The sequence below is a fragment of the Diceros bicornis genome, chromosome 2 (genome assembly GCF_020826845.1).
Source record: "Diceros bicornis minor isolate mBicDic1 chromosome 2, mDicBic1.mat.cur, whole genome shotgun sequence".
Taxonomy (NCBI): Eukaryota; Metazoa; Chordata; class Mammalia; order Perissodactyla; family Rhinocerotidae; genus Diceros; species Diceros bicornis.
In genome coordinates this window covers 71,673,225-71,685,509 of record NC_080741.1, presented here as the reverse complement: position 1 = coordinate 71,685,509, position 12,285 = coordinate 71,673,225, and the positions used below count along the sequence as shown (strand labels likewise).

Genomic DNA, 12,285 nt, shown 5'->3' with positions numbered 1-12,285 from the left:
CACCTTACTCCACCTTCTCTCCTGGGACCCCCAAGGGGAGGGTTTGTTTTTAAGTAACAAAGCATGTTGACCAATAATCTTTAATAACACATATGATTACAGAGCTTACCTGTAAAAGACAAGTCAGAGTATTTGACTTGGAATAGAATTTAGTGTCAATTCAGAATACTCCAGCTTAGAAAGCAAATCCATGGATAGTCAGAAGGGCATGTGATGGTTTTAAGGTACGGTTTTCAAAAAGGTAAAGTCATGACATTAGTACAAATATAAAATGAAACGTATTCAACTCATTAATTAATGAAGGAATCAGTAAGATATTTAGGCCAGTTCAAAAAGCGTTTGAGGAGCTAGGTATTTATAGGCAATTTAATGTTAGGACAGGATTGATGGGTTAGGTACGTAACTAGTTAATGTCCTATAGGACAATAAGCCACAGGCTTTGGAGTTATCTTTTTCAAAAGAACAAAAATTGTTTGTATTTATATCTCTACTGGACAAAAATTTACAAGTTAATATGTAAGTTCACCAAGTCTTAGAGCAAAGTCAATTTCTCTAGATAATCCTTGTGGGGATGGGGGGGGTTCAATGTCATAGTGCCACCGTATGACATTGAAATGATGTGCCACCCACTTTTCTGTCTTATGTCCAGATTTCAGATGATTTTTTTTTAATGATGATAAATACTTATTTCACTTTTCAAACCACCTTTTAATCTTACATGATGCTTACAACAGCCCTGTTTAGGCAAAAAGGGCAGCAAAAACCCATTTTTCGGAGGAGGAAACTAAGTTACACAAGGAGAGGGAGCTGAGCTGGAAGGAGAACCCCCATTTTCTAGTTCCAAGTCCCATACTCGTCCCTAACTCCACATTGTGTTTCCCCTTTTCAGTTCCTCTTCATCTCAGTCCTACACTGTTCTGGGTGACATTTTTCCCTCTTAGGACTTCCCTTGGGGTCCACCTGAAAGTGAATGCTCAGAGGAGGGAGGAGTCCCCTGTTGCCGCTGCCCTTCGCATCCCCAGGGACTCCTGGTCTGATCTAAGTCCTTTTAAGTCCCTAACACGATTCAGTTCCACAACATCAGTTGAACTGCATCCTACTATCTTGAGCCAAAGAAAATTGTCAAAACATTTTATCCTCCCCTCAGGAAAAAGGACAGAATAGATGCTGCATTCCAAGAACCCATTTTTTTTAAGTGGTGGCTCCTTTTAAGCTCTTCTAGTCTCAGCTACTGTGAGGCGCTGCGTCATCTTTCATCTGAGATGGAGTCCACATCAGAGAAAACTACTGTTTATGAAACAGAATATCTCATTTGAAATACTATTCTGGTTGATGGTTGCCCCTCCTCAATAAACAGGATCATCATTTCTGTGTCGGAGATAGCTGGGTCTGTCTGGCTCCTGGATGAATGGCATGCGATGGACAAATGGCTATTTATTGTGTTCAGCAGTTGGCCAGGGAACCGGCTGCAAGTGTGGCCTGATAGCCCAAATCTATTTCTTCCTCACAAAGCCATTTATTTTTCTCTCCTGCGGACTTCTCTCACCATGGAAACTGTCCCACTACCAGGATGGAAACTAAGGCCAACTCTCTGCTTCCTGCACCTAGTCAGAGAGGCAACACCTACATACATGAAACAAAGTAGAGAGTTAGAAAGTATATGAGGTATGCAGTTGGAAAAGTCACTTCTCTGAAGTTCCCTGGAATTCTGCAGCTGGGAAAAAATTTTTTTTAGAACATCTGATTCAGGGTCTCGCAGACTGTTTACACAAGGTGTAATGACAACAACAACAAACACTCAGTGCATAATAAGTGCATTCTAAGCCCTTTCCATGCAGCATTAACCCATTTAACTCCATGAAGCAGGTTGGTTCTTATTATCCCCGTGACACAGATGAAGAAACTGACCTTCTGCAAGTCCGGTCACCTGCCTAAGTCCAGCAGAAGAAGGGGACAAAATTGAGACTACAGCCCACATCTTCTGACCCCAAAGCCTAGACCTCCTAAACTGAAATAGCTGCCTGCCCTCTACCTCTGCTCTTGCTTCTAACATAGCCTAGCACTTGAAAGGCTCTGGAAGCCATTGCGCATCTGGCTTGCGCCATTTTTATTTGATCACGTAATCCTTCCCTCTCCCAGCCATAAACCACTTTGTAACATGTCACAGAACAATGATTCCGTGGAACAGAATTTGGCAACCCCGATCCAGGCCAGTTTTCTCATTTTACAGAGAAGCAACTTAGGCAGGCCGAGGAAATGAGTCGCCTCTAGCTGCACAGCTAATAAATGTCTGAGTTGGCACCATAGGTCCAGCCCTGCCCCGCAGGCCAGTGCTCTGCTGCGCCGTGCTGCCTTACATCACTACTTCTAAACCAAACCCCTAGCCAGCAGCTCGGCTCTCGCAGCCAAGCATCAGGACTAATCCCCTTGTAGGATGACTGTTAGATCAGCCACTCGTTAGAAGAACAATAACGCTCAAGCACGCAGGGAGCTTCGCCGCTTACGAAATGCTTCCACATAGCTCTTCTGTTTCCAGGCCTCGCTGCCTCTGGGTCTGTCTAACACGATCCAACAACCAAGCCTTATTCATAAATTGTATACCTCCCAAAATAACCTTTGAATCACTCAAATATTAAGTGTGAAAGGATCGCTCTATTTCAACTAGTAGAATCCAAGGTGTCAAGAACAAGAGGCGGAGGTTTGCAAGGTTTTATATGCCAGCGGCTTGAGGGAGCAGCGTTCTGCCTGCCAGTGAAAGTTCCCCGGCTTAGGACGATGAGTTGGGGGTGAGCATCGTCTTGTTTTTCAATATGAACATAAATCTAGCGCTGAGTTGGCACAAATATGAACATACTTCCCTTCAAATATGTGCAGCGTGGCTCTCACTCCCTGAGGCTGTGAATGTGTATTAGACAGAACAGCATAGTCTGTGAAGACATGGTGTAAACAGCAGTCGCCAAGTGGGAGGTGTGGAGCTAGGTGTTATTGTGAGAAGATTTGGGGTGCAGAAGAGAAACATTTCATTCCGTGTCCTTCTTTGAATTCTCACATTAGCAGTAAGGACGGCCTCACAAGTTTCACTACTTTTTTTTTCCCTACTTAAAAGCAAAGAGAATAGATGCATAATGTCCCAAAAAGCGTGCTCAGATGGCAACACCCTACCCATCAAGCCCTTTTGTACCTTTTTGCCCTTGCACATTCTCTTCCTTCCGCTGGGAATCCTTTTCTCCTCCTTTTTTTGCCTGCTTATCTTGCACAGCTCCAACCCAGAGTCACCTCCTCTGAGAAGCCTCCCTGGACTTCTCATACAGGTTTATTAACACCTTCCTCTGTGCTCCTCAGGTCTGTGTGCAATATAATAGCAGCTGCCATTTTTAGTGCCTAATGTGGGCGAGCACTTTACATATATTATCTCTGTACCCATTTGACAAGTAAGGAAACTGAAGCTCAGCTACTCCAAGGCCGATGCGCTGTTAAGTCGTGAAGCTGGGTTTGGAAGCCTGGCCTCTGAAGCTCCAAAGTTCATGCCTCTCCACCACACAGCAGGCAGCTTCCCTTGCCTCAAACTTACCCCTTCCAGGAGCAGGTGATAAATATGTGTTTCCTTCTCAATCTGCACCTGGACCGTGAGTTCCTCTAGGGCACACCTGAGGCTTATGCAGTATCCCTGTGCCTGGCATATAGTAGACGCTAAATAAATGGTTAAATGACTCAGTAGTTTGTTGAATGAGGAGCTTATCCCTTTATCTTGCTACTTGACAGAGCCCTGCTTTTGATAAAATCATAATACCTGTGCGTACCTGTACCGAGTCATCCCGTCCCCACCCCCAGTGGAGAGTTAGGTAAGTTTCTCAGCCAGCAGACCCATAGAGTTAAAAAACTGCTTTCTCCCGTTTTCATGTAATACAAATCTCCTGAATTTTGGTAAAGTGCAGATTCTGATTCAAAAAGCTGGTCTGGGGCCTGAGGGTCTGTGTTTCTGGCCAGCTTCTGGTGATGCTGCTGGTTTGAAGACTCCGTCTGAGAGCCATTTGGGTCTCCGCACATCAGCAGCAGCAGCCAGTGCACTTTTGTTACCTTTGGCTGGTAACAAGTAATAAAACCTGTGTCACGCTTGTTCTCCTTCTAAACGACAATCAGACTTCAAATGCTCCTGATTTTCCATATTTTAGCAAAATATTTAAGTTATGCTTTGAGCTATAAACATTTGGCAGTATGGACATTTGTCTTTGCCTGTAGCTTTGGTTTAATCACACCCTATCAATAAATCAGAAATAAATAAGGGAGAGGAGACACTGGCTGGAAGATTCCATTCCACTGACAAGTGGATTAGGAGTGTGGGTGAGGGTGGGGGAAGGAGCAGATGATCCCTCACAGCAGAGGGTTTCCAACACAGCCTTGGTGTCTGGTGACAGCACTGGAGGCCAGGAGGGAGCCCGCATTGCATTTTTATTGGGAAGGGCCCCACCCTTCCACACTTGCCTGCCCTATGGCCACCTTCCCGGCTGGTCTTCTCCGTTCTCGGTAAACAGTAAGTGATGGCTTATTCATCTCAAGCCCTTTGAACCCCACACAATCCCTTTGCTGGCATGCCAAGTCTTTTAGAGGTCAAGCATCCCCGGTCCAAGATGTTTGGAAGGAAAACGCCCTCTTTTCTGTCTCCTTTTCCAGATGTCCCTGGGCCAGCAGCAGTCAGCAAGAGGTGTGCCTTGTTTGAGATGCAAGGGGACGTGTTCAGGCTTCGAGCCACATCCATGGAGGTAACAGAGTTTGTCAGGAGAGGCTCTGCCTGCCTTCATTTCTTGGCTGTCCTTTCCGGGAACCCTGGTCATTTTCTGCTGGGACTGCTTAGAATGCATGCATTGCTGGAGGACTGGCTCCGGAGTGAATGCACTCCTGCTTGCCTAATTCAGAAATGACAGAAAAGCCTTCGGGGAGCCAAGATGAAGAAGTTTAGTGCTTCATAAACCATTTCCAGGTGAAGGCTGCCAAGCTGAGCCAAGCACGGACTGCGCTGGGAAGATGTGGCCAGTTGTTAGCTGGTGCCTGGTCCATTCTGGATAGAACTATCTGTCCTGGGGGTTGGTGCCTGAGGTTGATCTCTCCCTGCTGCGCCATCATCCCTGTTGATGGGTTTTGATCTAAGAGTGCCCCTGGCACAGAAATGAAAGTCACTGGGTCCACTCTACTTAAAAACCAGGACCTGCTATTCATACCCGTGCGGGCAGGCCATGAGATCCAGCTGCACTTTTCTTTCTTTATTTCATTGAGGACTCTGAAAACGAGAGGTAGGGCTGCCACGCTGCACAACTCCCAGGCTCTAGTCACATCAGAATCTATGTGGATGGCACCCCCTCGAGTTGTGTAGGGCACAGCATGTGTGACTGTCACTGCAGCCCTGGGAGAGACAGGCTAAGCTCTGTAGGGCATGACAGCAAAGAAGGAGCTTTTGTCTCCACTGCCAAAGGGTTGCCCTGGGCACTCAGTTGGGGAACAAAATTTGGGAGGTGTTTGTCTCGGAGATGTTGACTTCCATTGTGAGATGGCAATTATAAAAATATTTATTGAGCTGAGATAAATCTTTTATATTTAAATGTTGAAATAACCCTAAGCAGTAAGTATTAGCGTCTCCATTTTGCAGATCAGGAAACTGAGAGTGGATAATGAGGAGACGCTACTAAATGGCAGGTTTCAAACTCGGCTCTGCGTGAAACCCCACCCCATGCTCTCAACTATTCTGCAGCACTGTGGGCCGTGAGCTTTCAGAGCACAAGGCTGTTTCTTTTTTTTTTTTTTTTGTGAGGAAGATCCGCCCTGAGCTAACATCCGTGCCCATCTTCCTCCACTTTATATGGGACACCGCCACAGCATGGCTTGACAAGCGGTGCGTCCGTGTGCACCCGGGATCCGAACCGGCGAAGCCCGGGCCGCCGCAGCGGAGCGCGCGCACTTAACCACCTGCACCACCGGGCCAGCCCCACAAGGCTGTTCCTTGACTCTGTTCTCTGACAGTCCTCACCTCAGGGGAGGTCCTGTGGTCTTCTCGATGCAAGAGACCTTCAAGGTCATCCAATCCCGACTCCCATCCCTGCACAAATTCCTCTCACGGCTGAAACACTCCCATGAGGGGGAACTCCCCACGCATCTATTTTGGCCACTTGAGCTCTTTCTAGCCTTGAGGAGAGTCAGTTTCTCTATCATTTCACCCCTTTGGTCCTGAATCTGCCGTCAGGGTGTCATAGAACAATGTTGACCCCTCACCAGCTCTCTGAAGACAGCCAGGATACCTCCTGTTAGAGTTCCTGGGGCAGGGGATAACGTTCCCTAAATGCACACCCCAAGTCAGCTCAGTAATGCTTCCCTTCTCTCAAGGATCACAGCCCCGCGCTGCCTGTTGTCTGACATCTGAAAATGGTAGTTTAGTATGTTTTGTCTGGTTTTCTAGTCGTTTATGGCAGGAGGGCAATTCTGGACCCTGTTCCTCATGGCTGGAAGCAGAAGTCTCTCAGCCTTGTTTTAATCCCTACATTTCCTCGTCGTCCTACAAATGATTTGAACATCAAGTGAATTTATCGTTGAGAACCACAGACTGCACGCAGCCTGTAGGTCCTGCATATCAAGTGTTGGCTTTGGTTTGAACGACCTTAACAGGGACCTAACTTCAAGCCCCATTGGTGCAAGGAGGTCCCAGAACCTTCGGGGGGAAACCTTGTCAAACTATTTTTGTGCTCCAGTTCTCATACTCTCAATAGTTTGAAAGAGATTTAAATGACCAAAGTGGCAGCCAGCCTGGTTTAGTGGGAAAGTCCCTTGACTAGTAATCACAGGACAGGATTCACATGCTGACTCTGCTTGAACAAGACACTTCCCTTCTCGAAGCCTCAGATTTCCCATCTGAAAAATGGGAACATCGGAGCTGATATGCTCTAGGATCCCCTTCCAGCTTTACAATTCCATAGTTTCAGGCAAATTGTCTGTAATCGCAGTAATGATTCACATGGTTGTAGAATTAGAATGGGCTTAGTGTTAGTAGCACAGAATAGTAGAATTGCTTAGAGAGGAGAGTACAGAGTGAAGACAAGAGCAGACTTTCAGAGCAAAATATCATGAAAACATAAGGAGGAAGTGCTCCCAGCGGCCTCAGCATCCTGCCTTCTACATGGCCGTGCTGGGCTCCCTGCCCATCTGGCCAACCTCACAGGATGCTGAATTGCCACTCAGGGCGGAGGGAAACACACCTCCAGGACTCAAAGCTTTTCAGAGAGAGCCCAACGCAAGGTCTCTTTCTTGCATGCAGAGATTTTTTTTACTATTATTATTCTAACAGCTTTATTTTTTAAATGTACACTGACTTCAGTGAATAGAGAAAAAACTTTGATTTGAGGAAAGCAGGGGACATCGTACGAAAATGGAAGAAAGACCACTGGCTCTTCCAATTACAAAATTTTACATTCTTCAGAGGTCGCTCTTGATGCATTCACCCAACCCCCTGGTTGTGGCACCCCTCTGCTGAGATCTGTCTCCGCACCAGTTTCGGCAACTGCCCTGGGAAATGGAGTGTTACTCTGCCTCTTCTCACTGGGCAGGGGATAGATAACTCTGCCTTAAGAGCTGGGCTTCCCGTGCTTTTGGAGGGACGATCTAGAGAAAATCAACCTGAGCAGCTTAAATTCCTGAAAGGGACCGACGGGTGACTCTTGCACTTTGGTGTGCATCAGAATCACCTCTGGAACGTGATCACGCATGCCCATGCCCAGATCCCACTCCAGACCCGTGAATCTGACTGCCTGGGGCCGGGGCAGGGCATCTCCAAGTTGACCAAGCTCCCCAGGTGGTTTGGATGTGCAGCAAAGTTTGAAAACTCATCAGCTAGACCAGGGGCCAGCACACTTTCTGTAAAGACCCAGATACTAAGCATTTTAGGCTTTGCAGGCCATATGATCTCCGTCACCCCTATTCAATTGGCCCTTATAGCATAAAAGCATCCTTAGACAATATGTAAATGAATGAATGTGATTGTGTTCCAATAAAACTTTATTTAAGGACACTGAAATTTGAATTTCACATGACACAAGACAGTAATCTTCTTTCGAATTTTTTCAACCGTTTAAAAAGGTAAAAACTGTTCTTAGTTCGTGGGCCAGACAAAAATAGGTGATGGACCAGATTCAGCCCACCGGTCATAGTTTGCTGACCCCTGATGTAGAACAACCCTCTCGTTTTACAGATAAGAAACTTGACCATGGGCCTGTGGTGGGCTGGTGTTCAGGCTGGGCTTAGATTCCAAGGCTGTGCCTTTTCCACAATTCCAGGTTGCCTGTGACAGATTGCAGAAATAGCCATTTTAACCATTGAGGAACTTACTAGTGTGTCTGTCCTTTACAATCTAGGTGCCTGGAAAGAGCAGAGTGGGGCCAGAGGGGTGTCTTCCTTATCTATAAAGTCCCAGCAATGTGCCTGGCAACATGAAGAACATGAATAAAAGGAGAAATAATGTTGACACAATCTCAAAGAACACTTCATATTTGTCAGCATTTTCCATTTCAAAGTGTTTTGCTTTCCCAGCATCTCTAATGGCATCCTGAGAGTCTATATTAGCCAAAAAAGCAAAGGGCAGCTTCCTCGCCAAGTTCTGTGTATGGAAGGTATTGGGGAGGTCAGAGGATCTGAGTGGACACTGGGCTTTCCTTCACTTCCTTCCTCTTCCTCCTCCTTCCACCTCCAGCTCTGCTGCTGTCACTCCCCACGTGTAAACCAATGGTGCTATCACCCATCTTCTTAGAGAAGCAGTCTCCTCCATGCCCAGCTCATAAAAGGAAGAGGCAAGAGAATATTATTGATCATGAATAAAATGCCCCAATTTCGCAAAACAAGCAACCCCTTCTTAGGAGAACAGAAAGAAAAGACTTCTTGTTTTTGCCCTACATCACTTTAGGGTCGTAATCTCTTTTGTAGTGCTGGAATTATCCTTGAGATTGTCGATTTTAACATTTCTCAAATTGCAGCCCACTGAGTGTGAGCTTGGACTGCAAGCTTCTCCTTAAATCATGTTGGAAATGCTGCCCTCTTCTCCTCCTTAAAGTCACGCTGCACATCAGTGCATAAAAACGAGCAGCAGCCTTGCACTAAAGAAATGTGTTTAACCTTCCATAAGCCACTGTTTTCCAAACTCATCACCACTGAGCTCTTTTCCACATGCCATGTGCTTACATCCTGGGGGTACTGGTCCAGCCCAGCAGAACTACCCCAGAGCATATGTAGCTCTCCTATGGCCCAACCTTTTCCACTTTATGTTATAGTTTCTGTCTGATTTTCTCTCCCTCTCCCACCACAACTGTAGGCTCCTTGGTGGTTACAGTGGGGCCTCTTTCTCTTCATATTAAACAAGGGTTTCTCACTCAGCACTATTGACATTTTGGACTGAATAATTCTTTGTTGTGGAGGGGGCTGTCCTGTGTATTGTAGGATGTTGAGGGGCATCCCTGGCCTCTACCCTGTAGAAGCTGGTAGCACCCATGTGACAATCAAAAGTGTCTCCAGACATTGCCAGATGCCCCTCGAGGGCCAGAATTGACCTTGGTTGGGAACCACTGATTTACAGCATCAAGGCAGACTCCTGCTAGCCCCCAAATCCATATTTGTGATATGTGATTAAACGTATCAACCTCCTGAGTTTAGAGGAGAAAGTAGGGTTCCTTGGGGTTGGCCTAGCTGAGAAGCGCTCACACAACTGCCGTGCCATCTCCCTTGCATCGGCCTGCCCCATCCCCGCGGTAGGCCCTGACACTGCTCACTTAACAAGCTCTTAAACCGCATGCCTGCGTTAGAGCATCTGAGACACAGCATGCCTACAGTGACAAGCCAGAAAGGGAGGAGCACAATTTTCCTTTCACACCATGGAATTCTCTGGATTTCTAAACCTCAACAGCGTGACACAAAGCAGCCAAACACTCTTGTTTTTAACTGTCAGAGAGAAGCGTCAGGCTTTCAAGTGAATTTGAAGCTTCCCCAGGATGCTTTTCCTTCTCTTGGCCTCATGACAAAGCCTTGCCAGTGAACATCGATCTCTCCAGCCCTAGGGGTTTTCTAAGCTCATTCCCTTCCCCCTGGGTCCTGTCCGCCAGTTTCTTGAATACAATTTCCAGCTGTATTCTAACTTCAGTATGAATGCTAAAGAGTTTAAAAGTTGCTAAAGCTCCAAGACTCGTGAATCTTGGGAGACAATTTCAATAATTCTTTAGAGCAGGGGTCAGCAAACTTTTTTTGTAAAGGACCAGATAGTAGATATTTTAGATTTTGCAGGCCACTTGGTCTTTGTTGCAATTAGTCAAGTCTGCCATTGTAGCCCAAACACAGCCACAGACAATATGTAAATGAATGGACATGGCTGTGTTCCAATAAAACTTTATTTACAGAAGCGGGTGGGGGGCCAGGTTCAGCCTGCAAGTCATGAAGACTCTTGCTTTAGAGCATCTCTAATGAATGAACCAGACTTTGCCACCACAACCACCGTGAGGAAAAATGTACTGCTGTTTTTACCAGGAAAAGTCATATCCCACATTCCCTACAGGTAGATAGACTGATAGAAAGACTGAAGTCTCCCAAACACAGTTCTCAATCCCAAAGGCCTTTTGGTCTTAGGGACCATTTGTCCGCTGCTAACTTTCCAAATTACTAAAGTGAAGCTTTGAGATTGCTTTCAAAAAGGTAGATGCTGCCAGCAGGAGCTTCTGCTTCTGTTTTCTGGATCTCACTTGTCCTGATCCCCTGCCCCCACAGGAAAATATGCAAGTCATGCAAATGCAGCCAAGAGGACCACTGCCTGAGCTCCGACCTGGAAGACGATCGGAAAATTGGCCGCCTGCTGATGGACTCGAAGTATTCCACCCTCACGGCCCGGGTGAAAGGTGGGGATGGCATCCGGATTTACAAGAGGAATCGGATGATCATGACCAATCCCATTGCCACTGGGAAGGATCCCACTTTTGACACCATCACCTATGAGTGGGCTCCCCCAGGAGTCACCCAGAAACTGGTAAGACAGCTTCTTCCAACCAAGTGGTTGTTTTCCTACCCTTGTAAATATTAGCCATGCCATGAGTTCCTGAATTTCAAAGACAAGGTAAGAAGAAGGCAAGGTAACAAAAATAGTAGGAATAGCCATGGTTTCAAACCTGCTCCTGACTGTGTCATCTTAAAGTGAAAACTGTCTGGGTCTTGGTTATCCTCGTCCATGAAATGGGTAGAGGTGTCCACATGAACTCTAAGGGCCTTTCTAGCTCTAGTACAGGGTCATTCATGGTTCTCTTTGGGCTCCCCACATCTGAACAGAGGATGGTTTGTCATTCAGAACTCTCAGTGCTTGTCTTCATCTGTAAGATGTTCATTTTCCCTCAAAGTGGCCTGGGATATGCCCTTTACAAGCCCTTGGAAGAGCAGACAAACAGTCCTCTCTTCCCCCTAACAGCTGAGGCTTCTTGGGCTTAGAAGGGAGAACCAAACTGGCTTTACACAACCCTGGGGAAGAGGGCCCCAGAGGACAAGGCCCAGCGAGAGCAAGTAACTTGCACAAGGTCACACCCTGCCTGCCCACTAAAAAGGACCCATAAGAAGTCCCATGCACAGGCCTCCCCCAGACTATTAAATCAGAAGCTCCAGATTGCAGGATCAGAGTTACCAGACATGAGCATTTAAATGACTCCCCAGGCCATGCCACATGCAGCCACCTTCAAGACCCAGTGGAACAGATCAGTGCTCCTCAAATTTCAACAAGCGTATAAGTCATCTGGAGAGCTCGCAGAAATACATCCAGTAGGCTTGGAGCGGGTCTTGAGAGTCCGCACTCCAAAGCTCCCAGGTGATGCTGATGCTGCTGGCCCCCAGACACACCTGGAGTAGTAAGGGCCTAGATGATTTCTACAAGTTAATGAGATAAAAGAAGTCCTACAATTTTAGAAACGCAAGCCTGGCATTTAATTAATCCCTCCTGAGAGAAAAGCAGAGCCCTTGGAGTCCGCATGGCCTTATCCCCACAGGCTCCTCCCACGGCTCCTGCTACGCCCCCTCACTCAACACCTTAGAGCGCACTGACCTTCCTCCTTCCTGCTGGGGAACACGCTAAGCTGTTGCCCTCCTCAGGGGCTTTGCACTTGCTATTCCCTCTACATGACATGTTCTTTTCCTGTTCGGGGTCCTTCTGACAGTCAGGTCTCTATCTCCCCAATCTACAGTAGACGCCACCGTCCTGCTACTACATTTTTCTCTCTCTCAGTTCTCCATTGTTTC

The 12,285-nt window shown here is 46.7% G+C and overlaps 1 protein-coding gene across 1 annotated transcript in view; it reads left to right on the top strand.

The window, feature by feature from the left end:
- Positions 1-12,285, top strand: part of LMCD1 (LIM and cysteine rich domains 1) — a 59,382-nt gene that overhangs the window by 25,379 nt on the left and 21,718 nt on the right. Inside the window, exons 2-3 of the mRNA XM_058563295.1 lie at positions 4,672-4,760; positions 10,780-11,035. Of these exons, the coding sequence (XP_058419278.1) occupies positions 4,672-4,760; positions 10,780-11,035 (345 nt within the window). The remainder of the gene's footprint in view (positions 1-4,671; positions 4,761-10,779; positions 11,036-12,285) is intronic.